The following is an 18273-nucleotide window of genomic DNA, read 5'->3' as shown; positions in this document are numbered from 1 at the left end:
CGGCGACCCCGTGGTGATCCGCTTCGCTAACGGGTCACAACTGAGCGAGTCAGTGCGGCGTTTGCTTAACCTTGCTCACTTTTCGCGCCCTTCGAACGTCATCGCACGATCCAGTCCGTTAGTCACGAGCACGAGCGACAGCGTTATCTGCCACGGGTCATCGCAACGACACAATCGATGTATTAACAATAACGTTATCCTGACATGACATCGCGGCAACGGCACAATGAAAGGGTTTTTTTATATCCTCTCCGACGGTAGTACAGGTGCCAGGATGATTAATTTTGGCGCTTCGTTAACGAACGGGTGAACACGAACCGACTCGCGCAGTGTATGTGTGTGAAAGGGAAATTTTTGACCATTCACACATGTCGATAACAGGCTGTTGAAAGCGCTGTCTTTGAGGTTTGTTACTCGCGCTAACATTTTTTACTTTCTTCTCACCGTCGCGACTCGATGTTTCTACGATAAATCGTTTTGTTGGCCATTGAATTATATTGTGTTTGCGCTGTGTCCTTAACACTGGAGTACATTACTTTGGATTCTGTCCCGAATGTTTTCTGGCGGTCTTTTTGACCGCTCTTTTACAAATACTATAACTTAGTTATTTTTGAAGATTTTTGGAAAGAAAACCATATATTTAAAAAAATAGTTTCATATTATAACAATGAAACAGGACGCTATAAATTGAAATAAACGTCAATTTCCATAGTAATAAAATAATTAAGCAAAGCATAGAATGGAAACAAACTATGATAAATTAAAAAATCCACGTTTTTTTCACCTACACCAGTTTCAGCTGTCTTCGAGATACTCAAAACGAAAATTGGGAAGCGTTCAAAATAACCGCAATTTGGAATCTAGTGTTAAAGGTCACGCTCAACATTTTGCGACTGAATTTCTTAACTCATCGAAACTAACCAAACCCACCGTAAGGTTACGACGGTTAGGTTACGACGAACGGGTTACGAGTTGATTCATTCATGCCAACCATCAATTATTCAAAGTCACTCTTGCGGTACGAATTCTATTTCACAACGAGCCATTCATTCGTTAATGGTAAATCACACGAAAAAAGGACCATGAAATGATTGATACGTTTTAAATGTAGTTAATAGTCCTTCTTAAGAGCTGATAATTCTTTATTTAATTTATCGATTGTGGTGGTACCACGTACCTCGCTTCCGTAGATATTGCATACAGTTTGACCACCCGACACGGTACCAGCGCTTTCATTTTAGTTTATCTCAACAAGTTTTTCCTTCTCTTCTTCCCGCCCGCATTCGTTTAGCGTTATGTACAGGTTTACCTTTAATTTGTTCTTCTACTTTCTTCCCTTTTTTTACTACTCCCCCTGTAATATCATATTAAATGAGAGAAGTCTCCATAAAATCACGATACAAAATAAAAAAACGTTAACGAAATAACTGGGATGTGTGGAAAGCAAAACCGAATACTTCGAAACAGGATTAAGCAGGTGAGAAGAGAACAAAAGGCTCAATATCCTTGCGTTCCTCAATATGCACGATTGACTATTCCATCAACGCCTGTTTTAAGTGGAAGGGATGCTAAAAGCTTCTTGGTACTTGTGTTTTCACTACTAGAAGTAAGGTACTCAGGTTATGATACAAAAATAAGATCTTTCTTTAATAAATAGCTGAGCGCAATGCGATCGATTATATCCCGTCGAACTGTTGAGTAATCGTATTGAGAGTGGAATTGTTTGAATTCAGTTGTTTGAAACGCTGTATCGATGACGTTTTGACCATAAAACCATTTTAAAAACGGAACAGGAAATTTCACTTTCAGACTTACGTCTCGCTATCTATAACTTTCCTCCAGCAAGCAAGCAATTTCCTCGACGATATCGACGATGTTCACGCGGCCACACACGACGAAGATCCCGTCCACAGTTGCTGGATAAGTTTCCGCTCGTTCACCACTAGCTGAGAAAGATCACAGGAATGACTAAGGCAGCGCAACGTGCCCAGATAGGATTGCTTTAGGAGCTGCAAACGGCGCACGATGCGATCGCGCTCGCACGCGCTCGACGCTCGGTGGCGCCATTCGCGCAAGCTTAACCGGATGCTTTCGGTGAGCTCACGCTTCAGCATCTGTAGGCAATCGGTACGGGACGCTTTATTCTGAAATGGAGAAAATAGGAAAATTTTGGGGATGCGTATTTATGCAAAAGGATTGCGATAGATTTTATGTTAAAAAAGATAAGATGTCGATAAAAGAGGCTACAGTAGGGCACATTATAACAGCAAGGTTTTTTTTAAACCAACACTACAGTTGAACTTACCACGGCGCCACAGAGCAAAAAGTTGGCATGCAATCGTTCGGAGGGTGTTAAGTTTGATAGAACAAATCCAACCACATTCGGAACATTGACCTTCAGCGTGTGGGGGAAGATACGGCTCTCCGATTTCCTGTGCCATTTAAGAACAAATGTATTAGATCGTTTGCCAATTTAAAGATCGAAAAACGTTTCGCCTCCCCTACCTCCCGTTGGGAAAGATGATCAACGAAGGAAACACATCCATCGTATACTCCCAACCGAGCTCGTTCCGGTCACCATCGATGCGCACGAACTCTAGCGCCGGCTGCTGACGTAGCAGGCGCGACACGGTGAGCAAGTGGTGTGACAGGATGTTACAGAAGGCACACTGGGTCGAGTAGAAGCTAACCACTACCGTGCGGTTCGAGTCGAGCACGACGCGACGGAAGTTGCTCGAGTAAATCTCCCTCACCGAATGGTGCTCTCTGTTGTGGGTAGGTATTGTCGATGATGTTTTTCCCATCGCATCCAAGTTGGCCTGCAGCTGCTCGTTAGTTTCTGACGGTGGTAGAGGAGAACTGTTTGCTTGTTGTTCAGCTTTCTTGGATGGTTTCGATCGCGCCTTACTTTTGGCAACCCGTTCGAGCTGTTCGTAGTGTTTTTCGAGGTTTTGTTTGGACTGTTTCTTCGCATTCGCGCCATCGAAAGGATGCGTGTGCTGGTAGTGGATGTTTCCGGAGCGTTGGAATCGCACCAGCGTGCGGTTGTGGTAGTCGTGTACGAACTTTGCGAGTGTATTCAAATTGATCCTGTCCCGCAGCACGTAGGTTGACTCATCCTGATGGTCGATGATGAAGGCCACGGTACGGTTTGGTTCGTTCAGTACATTTACGCCCAACCGTTCGCCAAACGCGTGGTACAAATTGCTGTCCATGCTGAGAAAGGTGAGTGATTTATTCTGTGAGCAGGATAATCCCATTATCGCTGTGTAGAACTCGGCTGATTGATTTTTACTCGGCACCGGTTCCGAATAGTACACATTAGCTCCATCGGTTTCCGCCAAGCGGAGAAGTTCACACTGACGGCGTAGATTTTGCTTGGCAAGCAGCTTGGGGCCGCGATAGTCATGTTCCGAATCCCACTTCGATGTCACCGTACGTGATTGTGAGTTCACGGGCTTGCCGCCTCGAGACGGGCATCCATCCTCTCCACTGTTCCACCGCAAGCTGAGACGCCGTTCGGGACCTAAGGCGCCACACTCATGAGCTCCACAGCCCAACGCGGGTGCAATGTCACAGTATTCATCCGCGACAGCCTTCCCGACGGGTTTACCGTCGACAAATTTCGACGAGTTGAGTACATTTACAAACGACACCGAAACCGTCGATTTAAATCCATCTTTGCACCTATTGCGACGGTACTTTCGCACACCGGACTCATCTGCATCGTCCTCCTCGTCCTCTTGCGAAGGATGCCGCCCTAAAATCCTTGCACACTGCTCCCGCCTTTGAACGAACCGTTCCGCGTTCAGCGTGCGCTGCTCGGCAATGTACTCGCGGGCCATCTCTAGTATCCAAGCATCGCCGGGACAGTTGTAGTACTGCATGCTAAGTTGCCGTAGCATCATGTACGCATCAGAACTGTCGTCGTACAGAGGCCGAGGAGAAAAGAGCATCAACACCGGACCCTGCTGAAGGTAGGGCGCGATCGTGGTGGACTTTGTGGCGCCCGGTGGAGCGAGCCACATTGATGCCACGTGCAGATGCTTGTTAATCCACGCGATTAATTCTTGCGGTGTCCAGGAACTGTTCCCAACGTACTCCTGTAAACAAAGCATATATGTCAATACGAACTAGTAATCCAGCAACACTTGTCGATGCCTACTATAGTTTCGTTCCAAAGGTATAACCGAATGGACGGTACTGTTTCGATGCCAAACATTTTGGAAGACTGTCCCGTAACGACGCCAAATGAGAGCTCCTGGAAGGGGTCCTTTTCCAGCCATTTTAACGACGCTTGATAGTATCGCTGGTAAAGTTTGCTTTCGTTGGCCATCTCTAAGAAGGCGACAATAACGGCCTGTGTGGGAAAAAGAAGGGTCTGTGATAGAGAAAGGCGAAGGGTTTGCTCGCTCGTTCGTTCTTACATCCTTCCCGGTCATGTGATCGAGTAGATCACTTGGATTAGAAAAACGATGTAGTGGAAGCATTAGCGATTGCACGAACCGCGAGAAGGCGGTAGCAGTCCATGCCTGATGGTATTGCACCGCCAGCCCATTCGATTGGTAGGCCATGAGAACTGGCCACGCTTGAACCTTCGAGTACCGCTGTCGACATTCCCCACCCGGCTGCCAGCAGTTGATCGCTGCGAAATGTGCTTCCCGGTAGAACAACTGTGCCACCTGTTCATACGCTTGACGAGCATATTGACTTTCCGCGCACCACGGTGCGTAGTACAGCACGAACGAAAGCTCCGATACGGACACCCGTGTCTGCGTTGTCCCAAGGGCACCGGTGGGCCAATCGTGCACGAGCGATCCTTTGGGGAAAAAGGGAACCGCTGGCGGTGCCTTCGATATCTTCGGAGGACTGTTCTGTATCGTTGCGTATGTGGTCAGTATGAGGGCCAGTATGCATAGCGCCTCCCGACCGTAAACGATTATCATGCTAATGCGGTTATACCGGCGAGTTTTTTCGTTCAAAGCACTACCACCACTCAACTGACTGTTATCACTTGCGCTTTCGTCCTCGATCCCGGCTGCCACGTTATCATCTTCCACCTTACTTGAGGTCTCGCTTTCGGACACCGGAGGTCCCGTTATCCCGAGCGACGCGTCGGAGGAGCAATCCGCGGTGTCATCGCCGTGCACTGGACCCCTTCTTTGTGGCACCCGCACCGTCAACTGGCCGCCAGCAGTGCGTGCTTGTTGAACTTTGCGCGACGGAACGGTATTTAACTGCTGACGTCGCGTCGACGGGTGGCGGATGGTTTGGGTTGAACTTGTTGCCACAGAACCGGACGACGCTTGCTGAAAGTTGCTGCTGCTGTAATCTTCTGCTGACAGGTCTTGTGTTAGTGTATTCATATGGAACTGCTTTCATTCGTCCAAGTCGATGATGTCGGAGCCCGCTGCGGTAGTACCACGTCATTACCATCCAGAACCAGATGCGCCAAATCAAAACATTCTCCAACGCACTATCACTGGCGCACGCAATCGGAGAGCTGTACAATTTCCACCAGCGATAAGAACCGACTGCAACGGGCCGCCAAGACGTACGGCCAAATCGTACGGCGACGAGGCCAAAGTAGCACGGTAAAATCCAATTATCTTATTCCCACGGTCGCTTCGTAATCCAATTTCCAAAGCAAAACATGAAAATCGCAAAAAATATCACCTGACAGCACTTTGTAATATTCTGACAGGTGTCAACATGATGAACTGACAGCATTTCTTGCTGCCATTTCAAATGAGATTGAAAAATGAATCTAAAATTTTCAGATGATATCATAATAGCAGCAGCATTATTTCTAACTGCAGCAAACCGATTCAACTGGATTCAAACCGGAGAAGCGATGGGGACCTATGATCGCGTTATAAAATCAACTGATGCAGTTGGAATATCATGAGCGGCATTTAAAAATAATGCTGTATATTTGTATAGCTACGACATAACCCTGCAGTATAGACGCAGGAGGACTTGTTTACCGACAAAAACGTAAAACATCAACAAATGCAGTTACGAACAAAATGGAAAATGAAGCGGAGAAACCGGTGTTTAAGAAAAAGAATCTCTCCGAGGTAAACCCCATCGTTGGGAAGAAACGGCAGTGGAAATCGCTCAAACAAATTCTTGCGCACGAGAAAACATTACCCTGGAAAGAGTCGGATGTGACTTGTAAGTACGCCACCACACACGAACGTGGAATCGATTGATCGACTGATTAAACAGTCGTAAATTGTTTGCAGATTCATCAGTAAACGCTCCTCCGTCGCTGAAGCCGGCAAAGAAATACTCCGATATATCCGGTCTCATTGCACCGTACACCGATCCTCATACGAAATTACGGTATCACAATGCTGAAGAGTATCAAACGATCCGTACGTTCCCGATGGATTTGACTGCCGGCTATTTAGCGCTCAGAGGAGCTTCAAGTATCGTGTGAGTAGACACGGGACATTTTACGTTTCTCATTCAAAAGAAGGAAGTACTTTTAATCATGTAAAACTAATTGTTAGCTCCCTAAAGCAAAATATAGCACGTAACAAATTTATATTTCTCATTAACTTCGTGTTTATTGATGTGTTCTTGCACAATTAAATCGATTCGATTGATTACAAGCTAAAGGCACCTTATCTTACTAGCGACAAAAAGGTTAAAAGGACAAATGTTTCACCTTATATCACAACTATTTCCTTCTTCCCTCTAAATAGAGCTCATAAGTTTTACCTGTTCCCATCATCGGAACCGATAGGGAAAGTAATTGGCCAAGCGTACCACTTAATCAGCACTTGCCACCGCAAGCATTCACGGAGGCAGTGATGGGGACACGGCCGAAACAGTCGTTTACAAACTAGTCTATCATATGGTGGGAATATCAAAAGATTCACCAACGCGCGAATAGTCTTATCAGGTCCAGATATAAAGAAATGTGGGCGTGTAGGCACTTTCGACCCGGTCGCCCCTACCTGTCAAATCGAGCCAGATCTTCTTGTCGAGTGACTAGAAACTATGCTCGTAAAGAAGGTAGCTTTTCAGCTCATCCGGTATGAACAGCGGTGGTACGAACTCACAGATGTTGCGCCCGAACAGCCGGCGGTAGTAAGCTCTGATTTGGGACTTTAGCTTACGGGGGACTGTGGCACGCTCGATCATTACCTCGCGCTGTTCATCGGTAAGCTGTTGATTTCGGCGAATCATGCAAGGGTCGAACTCTTCGGCAGCGTCCAGGATGATGTGGAAGGCGGGAGATTCGTGGTGCAAGTTGGAGAGGCAATTCAGCAAACCATCTGGATCGCGATACTGGGTCTTCAGGATAACCTGAAAGTAAGGAGGACGAAAAGGGGATTATTGATCATTCCATTTGTTTAATCGTACCGTATTTTCTAATGCTTACTCTCGCGCCATGTCGCAGCAGAAGATGCAGTTCCTCGGGTGTTACAATTTCATTGCTTGCCAGCAGCTCCGCCAACGGGGGACGCAGAATCGCATTGGTGGCAACATCCCCGATAACTCGTACATTTGGATCAGCGCCGTAAAACAAGAGCATCTATAAACATACAAAAACAATAATTAATGATTAAATATTCAAAGTTCAATCATCGATAACACTTTACCTTCATGATTTCCACTCTGTTGGGAATATTATCGGCGCAAGCCACGTGCAACGGGGAGCCGATGATCGGACTGCTCCGATTCACATTGGCCCCATTCTCGAGCAGTATTCTCACCAACACTGGATCACCACGGAGGACCGCCAGATCGAGCGGACTAGGCCGGTCCGGTTCGGGCAGTGGAGCTGGGATATCCACCCGAGCTCCCTGTTTTAAAAGCAACGTCACAAGTGAAGCATTTCCTACAGAAGACAAAACTTTATTTTATTGAACGGCAAACACAAAGTTGTGTATATAGAAATCGTACCTGATAAAACGGCATAATGAAGAACGGTCCGATAGTCATTTCGTGCATCCGTCATGGCATTAACATCGGCTCCATAGTGCAGTAGAAGAAGCACCGAATCAACGCTTCCGTTCGTGCGAACCGCTCGCATCAGCGGTGTAATACCGGAGCGATCACGTGCCTCCGTGTTGGCACCGTACGTCAGCAGCAGCTCCAGACTCTCCACATCCGTCGCTAGGTTGATTTCGGAGCCGAAGAAGTAGCGCTTGTTCGGATCGGCTCCCCGATCGAGAAGAAGACGGGCCACATGGTAGTGCTTGTTGCGGAGCGCTAGCCGCAGCGGTTCATCGCACAGCGTTGTCCTGGGGTAGGGATCATCCGTTGGCGCACGGTAGTCTATCTTACAGCCTGCATCCAACAGCAGAGTTGCGAGTTCGAGATATCTACAAGCAGAGCAAAGGGCACATTATAGATTTCCATGAAGATAGTTCTTCCGTTTTTTCTTACCCATGCTCTGCCGCCAGATGAAGGGCGCTGTAGCCGACCTCATCGATGGCGTTTAGGTCGGCGCCCCGTACGATCAGCAGATTAACCGCAGCCTCGTTGTTCTGCCAGACGGCGTAGTGCAGTGGCTTGAGGCCCTGGATGACCTGTTCGTTCACCTTCGCTCCGCAAGCGAGCAGTATACGTAGCTCGTCCATCGAAACCATGCGGATGATGGCATCCGCAAGGGCCCGCTGCAACGGGTTCGCGGCACACTCGGCCGGCATCGTGATAATACGCCCTGCGAAGGAAGAGATAGTTTATATGTAAATTAACTGATATAGTAGTGTTTTTAGAAGGATATGTTTTTCCGGAATATTTAACATTTAATGAATCTTATATTGTTCTCTCATAAACTTGCTGAACCATTTGGTGTTCAACGTTTGATTTCGCCGGTTAGTATTTTGTCGGCAAATAAAAAAAAAAGGTAATCCTCGCTCCCGTTTGTATACACACCCGTCGTCCGCGAGTGACGTGTGGACGGATTTTCGTAATTTACAAAAATAAACCATCATCAACCCCGGCTCCCTCCTTGCAGATCGCGTCGAATCGGCTTCGCTAAGTATGGGCGAATGGACGGAGGTCATCCCCATGCACGTTGTACCCGACGGCGATTACGATCGCAGCAGCTACGTTAGGATCATTTGCCACCGGACACACCGTAACGATTTCGTAACCGATTTGCGGCCCTTTTTTTTTTGCGCGATCCTCGCCAAATCCAGCACCACAACGCCGCTCAAGCGTCATAGCACAGGCCGTCATCAGCTGTTTGCTTACCTCGGTTGTTCATTTCGACGCCGTTTAGAATCCCGTTCGAATCCGGTGCCAGTGAGGGTGGAAAAACAAAATGTTGCCGACAAAGTGCAAGTCGCTTTGATCGTGCAAAAATCAACACTCCACACGGTGTCGTTTCTTCCGCCTGCACAATGTTTCTTCCCCGCAACACGCGCAACACTTAATTAGCGGTCGATATTTATTGGCTCCGTAATGGCCGTGGTCTTGTGTTGTTAAACAAAGAGCGGAAACTGTGCGACGAGTTGGCTGCGATCGCCGGATGCGCCGGATGAATATTGCGCGTCAGGCAATGGAACCAGAGTTTTCCTGTCTGCCTAGCGATCACTGTTTTCCTTTTTTTTTTGCCTTCAAAAGCAATCCGTACGCGAACGAAACTGCGGCACTGCGGAGCCGAGAAATTACCGGCACCGAATGAGCGCAACTATTTCGGCGCTGCTAAGATACCACCGCGTTCCTACCGTCTTTTGTTGGGGAGAAATTCGTTCGCCGAGATGTGCTCGTGAAAATGCGCGTTTTCCAACTCGATTTTTTTCCGCGAGAATATTTCTTGCGCATCGCTCGCGAGTAGCATCTCGCTGTTTGATTTTTTCTCTCACGAGCAATATGACAGATTGTTTCAAAAAAGTTCGTTTTGGAAAAGACCACATCTGAAACTACAAATTCAAACCTCAACCAACAATCGGGGCAGCGGGAAAACAAAGTAATCTTTATTTGCAACACGCAGTAGGCATGGCTCTGATGCGTCTTGATCACGTGCACGGTCTTCTTTTACCTTAAAAGAAAATACGTAAATTTCTCAACAACGCATCATCATCATCACGATCATCATGATCATCAACAACATCGGCATCATAACAAAATCCCTCCGCACCTCAATAATACATCGAGAATTTTGCAACCAGCCCATTCAGCGTGGGGGGTGTTTTATAAACAACGCCAACGATGGGTAAATGTCTGCATTGCTAGCAAGCCATGATGAAGATAAATAGGATTGTCCCACGTTTGCTGCGTTTCAAAAAGTGTGACACGCAACCACGTGGTGCCATATGATAATCCTCACCATGGCCCATGATAGGTTTCTACGTTTTCCGCAATTCCGTTGACACCATTCTGTACAAATCGGTACAATCATGACCATTCAGTGTCCATGGGAGGTTATTTCGAAATATAAAAAAATAAATAAATGTGCCATATAAGAAGAACTGCGCATCAATTAGTGGCCAATGGTTTGGCTTTCCTGCTCAGGGAAAAATCCCATTACTTCCTGCCGTCAAGAATGCTAGAATCATTCAAAATGTATCACCCTCAGGTAATACTTGTCTCGAGAAAAAGGGGGACCAAGTTCAATGGCACCATTTCCCACATGGAACGCGTTACCTTCTTCGAAGTTCTCCGAAAGCAGTTTGCCAAAAATAGCCTTAACGAGACATGCCGTCTGTCAATCAACCGCACGTCGAACAAAAGATAAAAAGTAAAGGAAGTTACCAAATTATACTTACTTTATTACTGGGGGGATGCACCAATGAAGGTTTAAATGCGGGACTTGTGTTTGCTTCTCTTCGCCGGCTTCAACAGGAGTTCACAAAACTACGCACAGTATCTTTGGGTCTAGTGTTTCTTTTCGTTCAACGTTCAATAAATCCAGTAGTGTTTTAGTTTTTTCACCAAACTCCACTCTCACCACAACTTATCAAATGTGGACAAATGTTCATATCTAAGATATCGTGTTTTCTTCCACTTGAGTTCTCGTTTGATCCGCTGCACTAAAGTCACTAAAGTTCACTTGTAGTTCTCCAGTGGTAAACGAACTTCCTGACTTTCTTTGTCTTGTCCACAGCCCTCTGCTTGCCGAGGGAGCTGGCTCTCTGGTGCTGTTGATTGCTTTTCCTTCCCGATTGGAAGTCGGTGATCGACTGAGCAGTGTGGACCTCCGCTGGTATAAGTATGTTCCTGACGCTCAGCGGAAAATCCCTTCCTGTATTCGCGACCCTAAAGAAGCAAAGCGTAATTAATAAGCAAACAGATCGCTAGTGGGGTTGTTTCGCGAAAAACATAAAACTAAAACAACGCCACCGGCAGAACCAAGCGGCGGGATCGTCGTGGGGAAGCGTGTCTGCGTGCCCTGATCGAGTCTTCTTAAGATGGTAACGATGGTGGTACAGACGGGCGAGGCAAGGGAAAAGTAAATGGCCACAAGGTAAATAGAGGAGATGCAGAAGCAAATGCAAATTCACGCACACCAAACAACTTTGGTTCACCTGCGTCTCGTTTAAAATATTACCGATGTGTTTGTACATCGCATCTCTGCCAATTTGGCGTATTTTCCTCCCATAAAGGAAACGCTGGTAACCGAAGAGTCAGCATGTCTATCCCTGAACCGACATGTCGCATTGTCACCCCACGCCATGTGGGATGGTTTGAACTCCATTGTTGTTATTCTGGCCTTCTTTTGTACGTTGTATTCTATTCTACAAAACACATTTTTACATTGTAGTTTCCTTATTTCAATATTTCAACGGAAAATATTACATTGATTTGCACCGTCGAATTTACATTTTATTGTCTAGTCATTCGGAAGAAAATAAAACAAAAAAGGTTGGAAAAACGTTCTGATCTCGCATCGTAATAAGCATTTCTGAGAATTCAAACGCGCCGCAATTGTTATGATGACATATTAATTTTATTTCAGCAAAAATTCATACGCGTAATTTATTCATTTAGATTCAACAGTTTTATTTCATTATGTTTAAAATAAATAAATCCTTTTTCAACTGAGAGTCACATTTTCCTATGGAGGCGCCTGGTACCCTGTACAACGGACCCATAAAACGGATGTGAACCTTGAACCAGCTGTCCATCCACAACAATGGGAGCTCTTGAACTTGAACCGATTTTTATTTTACACTTTTTTGCGTACGATAAGACCTGTTGTGGGCTTGCCGTTTCTCGTTTCAATAAAGAAGAACCTTGAACTTTCCGTCGTCGAAGTGGAAAGCGTCCGGTTAATGGCGACCGGAAGCAACGGATTCCAAAAGAACGTTTTCTACACTACTGGGGTACCTTCACATGTCAGCCGGCTGGCCAATACCCCCTTCCAACGCGGTACAAAGACACACCACCTTTTGGGATTTTGTTTTTCCTTCTTCTCTGGTGTCTGCCGTCTTGCCGCCTTTTTCACACGTGACACGAGCGCAAAATATGGAACGAAATCAGATGATCCATCGTTCTCGTTTGCGGGTTCAAAGATTAAGTAAACAGATCAGTAAACCAAATCGCATCGCATGCCCGACGGACACCCACCGCCCCCGTGACTGAACGGGGACAATGCTAAAGCGATCAATGTTTTTCGTGTAAAAACGTAAACGAAACGTTTGGTCGAATGCGGAATAAATGGGAAATGTGGGTAAATATCGTCAGCGACGGTGTGGAACGTAGTATAGCCGCAAACAACAAAAACACGCCCCAGACGCAAAAACCCAAATACGTGCTGCTTCGGAAGATTTCAATGGTTGCGAACAGCAATTTCGCAGTATTCGTGAAACGTAATGTTTTTCTTCTTGCTGCTCGTTCCATAGACTATATATTGCGCGTCTCACGCAGAAATGCTCCATATTTCGTCCCAAGGAGTAAATTACAAGACACCTTACGATATTTTCCGGGTAGCTCGAGTAAAATGTAGGCTAAAGGTAATGGATTTCGGTCGTATCGGGAAAATGGAACAAATGTAAAGTGTACGTAAATCAATTCACTTGTTATTTATTGTTAATGACGTGATCATGTGCAACAAACGCTTTTTGTTATTCCGGAACAGCTATGATTTCTGAGCAAAACATTCGAATAAAACAACTTAGTTTGTAAGTCACTGTTGTTAGCGATCAGTTCCATCATTTTCCTCAGAGAAACACCGTTTCAGTAACGTCTGGGCATACTCCAATTGTTCCTGTTGAAAGAAAAAGGAAGTTAATAATGTACACACTCGATTCCGTAGATGATTCTACCAACCTGACATTCTTCTTTTCCAGCGTTCAGTTTAACTATAGTTTGCAGTTTCTGCTTCATGCTTCCATCTCGACACCTTCGAATACCTTCTTTACTCTCCGTTAGAACACGTAATGTCGACAATGCCGTTTCTAACTTTGCATCGTACTCCTTCGACGGTTTCACCGCGGCCATCACTCGCTCGACGGCGTTCAGCTTGATGAACTCATCCCGCACCGGTTCGAACTCCGTGCACAGGTTCGACATCAAGAATGACGATTTTATGCGCAACTTCTCGTTGTCTGTTTGTATGCACCCCAAAATGCACTCCAATCCTCCGATGTCAATGAAGGCAGCCAGGCACGGTTCATAGTGTCGAACCATACAGGATACCGCGTGCATGGCCTGTTGTGCCACAGCCGGTTCATCGGTGAGCAGCTCGGTTAACTTTGGCAGAATATTTAGCTCCAGCAAATGCTGCTGGCAGAATGGATTGTTTTGTGCCAGTTCTCCTACCAACCGAAGAGTGCCAGCCCGCACTGCCGCACTCGATGATTCGAGGCCCGGTTTAACAATAACAAATCCTCCCACTTTGAAGAAATCGTTCGCAGTATCGATGTCCTGCACGTAGTCGATTACAATCTCGATTGACTCGGCCTTGGCTTCATCATCCGACTCCGGATCTAGCAGCACTTTCATGGCCTTTTCCAACTCTCGCACCACATCGACGGTGAGTGATTTCAAAGCTTCCTCCAGGAATCGTCGCCTTTCCTCGTCCATTTGAGCGAAATGCGATTCTTGTGGTGCATCTTCATCCTTTGTGGCTTCCATCGCGAATTTAAGCAGACCCTTGATGAAGAACTTTCGTGAAAAAATGAACTGTTTCAGTAGCACTTTATCCGCCTACATACCTGCAGATTACGGGGTTGCCGTGGCTGATTTGGATCGTTACCACTGTCCATTTTCAACGTGCAATATCAACTACTTTTCCGCAAATGAATTCCGATTTCGACTTCTAAACAAATCAAAACAAAACCTCGTGAGATCTAGATAGTTCGAGAAAAATATAAACATGAGTGAAATATTTCTCTTTCTCACTTTAGAAATATTTCACTTTCTCACTTAGCAAATATTTCATCGGGATTACTTTTGTACATTCAACCAAATTTAAAGAATAAAGAAACGTGCAGCTGTTTTAGAAATCATGGCTAATGATTATTAAGATTTATGTTAGTCGTTTTGGATATACTGGTTTTTCCTGGCTGGTATAATTTTATCTCGGCAGGTTTAATTTGGTAAATATTTCAAGATGTCTCCGACGTTTGTCGGAAAGTCGGAAGGTTGACAACTGTCATTTCGCGGCATTTAACAAAATTGTTGTTGTTTATACGACGCATTGATAAATTTACCCGGTTTTACGTTTTTAGTTGTGAATATAATTAATAATGGCTTATGACGCGGCTCACGACGATGGCCCAGGTTTTGTGGGAATCCGGTTCTGTCAGGAATGGTAAGATTGCTGCTGTGTTTTACTGCTTCCGCTCGCACTTAACAAATCATTCCATTTGCCATTCTAGCAACAACATGCTGTACCCCAAGGAGGATAAAGAAAACAAAATTCTGCTCTATGCATGTCGCAATTGTGACTACAAGCAGGAAGCTGATTCGAACTGCATCTACGTGAACAAAATTATGCACGAAATTGAGTGAGTAACGTTAGGTAGTTGCCAGCAATAGGCCGGTTTTACTAATGTCTCCGATTCGCTTTCCGATCACAGCGAGTTGACACACATTGTACCGGATGTTATATCGGATCCTACATTACCACGCACAGAAGAACATGCGTGTCCGAAGTGCTCCCACCGAGAGGCCGTTTTCTTCCAGGCCCAAACGCGACGAGCAGAAGAAGAAATGAGACTGTACTACGTGTGTACGAACCCTTCGTGCTGCCACCGGTGGACCGAATAGTTGGTACGATTATATTTCTTTTCGGCAGTGGTGTCCATTTAGGATAATTTGTCACAATAAATCTACTTTCTCCTAACACTACACTTTATTTTTCACCATGCATGGACATGACCAAGGCTAGCACAACAACAAACTCCGTTGCAATCGATTGCAAAAAATATGTATGGATTTAAAAAAAACGGATGACCTAGTTGCAGAATGCATTGCAAACGAATTTTCCTTTCACTTTTACACGCTAACGTTACCATCTAGTAAAATGGCAGCTGCTGGAAAGGGGTCTGCGCATAAATAAAATAAATCGTTAAGATGGCTGATTGTCGCACTGTTCGACTCTTCCTTAAACCATCGTACCGATGTAAAGCAACCTGAGGGTCACACAGTGGGTGCCACCGTATAACATGATCCGCTGGGAACGTTAATTAAGCATTCGTATCCCTCATCCAACGGGATTAATCTTGGCAGACGCTTAATCCAGATCCATCGTTTTACCCCCACGACCGAAAAGAGAAAGGTACGTGTTCGGTTGAACGGTAAAACCTACCGTTACTATCCGTAAGACGGCACCAAAGCTGCTTGTACCATGTACACGATCTAAGGGGAACATATCTAAACGACCGGATCACATTTTCCAATTGAATCTTCCGGAGCATAGATAGTAATCTACTTTGCATTAAATACACGTCTCCACTGTGAAGCTGTGGGTTTGCAAATATTACGACCGTGCGTTAAGTAATGTCCAACAAGGGCTGAACTAAATCCTTTGCTCAAAGCTGGAAAATGCATGGATTTGCATAAACTACTGGCTTGTAGCTGCACCAGCAACCAACCTTTTTGACGCTGTCTGTAACACTTGGAATCAACCCCGTGTGACGAAAATTAACCTTGTAAGACGTAATGGAATGGCTTATATCGCACCTTCCATTCCTTTTAAGAAATTGCAAATGGAATGTACCATCGCAGCTAAACACATGTGAGGAATTACTTTAACAGCATAGCTTTCCATTTTTAACATACTTTTAAGCCTGTTACTAATTTAATTTAACAATTAAACGTATGCAGACAGTATTATTATGTTTATTTTATCAACTTACATTTGTGTCAAACACGGCGGCTCAAGACATAATGATTATAGCTGTTGATCACGCACGTTATTTTGTTTGTCGTTAAATAGCGACCGTTGCGGAATACAGTGTCCATCATGGTGCACCATTTTCGCATAACATACGCAGAACTTGTGGTGTTGTATTCTGCTGCACCCCTCGGTGCTCGGTTCGAGAGAAAATAATTATAAATTGCAATTACGCCAAGCCGTATGCTTTTTTTCTCTCTCCTCTGCCACCGAAAAGGGTCATACGTTTGGGAACAATTATTGCGTTACGAAGCGTAAAACCGGAGGGGACGGTGTACATGAGAAAAATCCTTATATTTTCCAAAGCAGCAAAAAGTTATTTACAATGTTTGCAGGATAAAATCAATAAAATGCTAAAATATAGATGCAATAAATTTTGGACAAACCAGAGCCTAAAGTCGTTTCAAATAAAAATTTCTTTCGGTGTTAAGAAATTACTCCCCCAGTAGGCCGTGTCACGCAAAGTTCCCGTAAGTGGAACCAAATCGGTCGTTTTAATGTTGTTTGCACCATTTATACTATCACACCACGCTGGTCAGGCATCTTCGCGCGAAAGTTCGCTCACTTTACTGCTTGTCGCTTTGTTCTCCCCGTGGCGGAACAGAACGTAGAAAAAAAAAGACGCGACCGGAATGAGTTTAATGAACTCCCGCGAATCGCGCGCGTATTTGAAAATGCATCCACCGCTACCATCACCACCGTGATCCCATACCCTTGCACCATTGCGGATCGTCGTCCTCCATACTTCCACCGTTAGCTAATTCCGAATGCATTTTGGAGGAACAGAGACAATGGATGGCGCGATCGCGACGCCAAAGGCAGAATTAAACCGTTTGAAACGAAGAGTGAAGTTGCAACGCGGTGGGACAGAACACACAGATGCGTTTTGGAAGGTGGCCTCGAAGGCGTGAGCGAGAAACAGAAAGGCCAAAACGCCGGAAGGACAGAGTGCACGGTTCATTGAGTGCAGTTCGGTGCAGTCGCGGTTGCACGGAGCGTCCTTTCTTTTTTTTGCGGTGATAGCGAAGAGATGACGAGATGATGGTGGTGACGAATACACGCAGATCGTCGTAATCAGTGTGCAATTCCGGAACGAAGGCTCGTACCCGAAAGAAACCGCTTTTATTCCATTCGAATCTAAGTTCGAGGTAAAATAAAAGGAAACACCAAATACATAAATGATGGATGATTTAATACCGAACCGATCGAACGGGTGGTACGTTATTCAACGAGTATTAATTCTAATCAAAACAATGTAATGCATCCTTCCTGCGCGGAAGCGATAGCTCACATAATTGATGAATAGTACATTTATTATATCAAGTAATTGATAATAAACATTTCAACACACATTTCAAGTAATCGTAAGATTGTTAGGAAGAGCACAACTTGGTCGAAATATATCACTTTACTGCTGGAGAAAACTTCTAATCTTTGAAGGATGTTTGCATAATGTTGGAACCGAATTTGTATTCATATTAATGGTATTTTACTGTAAAGTACAACCTTATTTCTCAGGGCTTTCGGACATCTCAAGAGTAAGGAAGATGAACATCCCAAGTTTTTAAGAAACGTTTAATTATTATTCCTAACAAGCACGAAATATAAAAATATTTGCGGATTCTCTCAACTTATGAGCTGTTGCATTATGGAACTTTTTCAAATTGAATTGTTGATTCTTCCCCGAAGTTTTGACTCGACAGAACAAAAGCTAGACCAAAGGCTCACCTATACAAATTGATTTCGGATTAGCTGTAATCTGTTAGAATAAAAATAAATGTTTCTTCGATTTCCTGCGCTGTATTGATTATAGCATAAATACAACGATCCTTTTTCAATCCATTCCCATTATCAGACGAAAGAGACTCTAAGGCTCCGCTTAGAAAAACCCGTCACATTTCATTGCGGGGAAAAAACGGATAATGACCTGTCCCATCCTGGCATCATAGTTCACAAGCATC

General features: G+C 45.0%; 5 protein-coding genes across 5 annotated transcripts; 2 read left to right on the top strand and 3 right to left on the bottom strand.

The window, feature by feature from the left end:
- Positions 1-1620: 1620 nt before the first annotated feature.
- Positions 1621-5611, bottom strand: LOC131262168 (uncharacterized). Its single transcript, XM_058264106.1, has 5 exons — positions 4428-5611; positions 4166-4360; positions 2506-4103; positions 2306-2432; positions 1621-2144 (listed from the first exon to the last, which is right to left on the bottom strand). The coding sequence occupies exons 1-5, from the start codon at positions 5364-5366 to the stop codon at positions 1878-1880; spliced, it is 3126 nt and encodes a 1041-aa protein (XP_058120089.1). The 5' UTR covers positions 5367-5611; the 3' UTR covers positions 1621-1877.
- A 404-nt stretch (positions 5612-6015) lies between these two features.
- Positions 6016-6554, top strand: LOC131262179 (INO80 complex subunit C). The gene is made up of 2 exons (XM_058264123.1): positions 6016-6177; positions 6249-6554. Exons 1-2 carry the CDS (start codon positions 6030-6032, stop codon positions 6443-6445), a joined length of 345 nt encoding a protein of 114 aa, XP_058120106.1. The 5' UTR covers positions 6016-6029; the 3' UTR covers positions 6446-6554.
- Positions 6555-7002: 448 nt separating this feature from the next.
- Positions 7003-16855, bottom strand: LOC131262172 (ankyrin-1-like). Its single transcript, XM_058264115.1, has 6 exons — positions 16840-16855; positions 8407-8683; positions 7921-8342; positions 7617-7855; positions 7397-7549; positions 7003-7320 (listed from the first exon to the last, which is right to left on the bottom strand). The coding sequence occupies exons 1-6, from the start codon at positions 16853-16855 to the stop codon at positions 7003-7005; spliced, it is 1425 nt and encodes a 474-aa protein (XP_058120098.1).
- LOC131262176 (hsp70-binding protein 1) lies at positions 12977-14231 on the bottom strand. The gene is made up of 3 exons (XM_058264118.1): positions 14127-14231; positions 13240-14064; positions 12977-13177 (listed from the first exon to the last, which is right to left on the bottom strand). Exons 1-3 carry the CDS (start codon positions 14175-14177, stop codon positions 13106-13108), a joined length of 948 nt encoding a protein of 315 aa, XP_058120101.1. The 5' UTR covers positions 14178-14231; the 3' UTR covers positions 12977-13105.
- On the top strand, positions 14589-15251 carry LOC131262178 (DNA-directed RNA polymerase II subunit RPB9). The gene is made up of 3 exons (XM_058264120.1): positions 14589-14725; positions 14793-14921; positions 14994-15251. Exons 1-3 carry the CDS (start codon positions 14661-14663, stop codon positions 15181-15183), a joined length of 384 nt encoding a protein of 127 aa, XP_058120103.1. The 5' UTR covers positions 14589-14660; the 3' UTR covers positions 15184-15251.
- Positions 16856-18273: the final 1418 nt, after the last annotated feature.

This window comes from Anopheles coustani, chromosome 2, assembly GCF_943734705.1.
Source record: "Anopheles coustani chromosome 2, idAnoCousDA_361_x.2, whole genome shotgun sequence".
In the NCBI taxonomy this organism is placed as follows: Eukaryota; Metazoa; Arthropoda; class Insecta; order Diptera; family Culicidae; genus Anopheles; species Anopheles coustani.
Note: the sequence above shows the minus strand (reverse complement) of the source record. Positions and strands in the feature narration are given on the sequence as shown.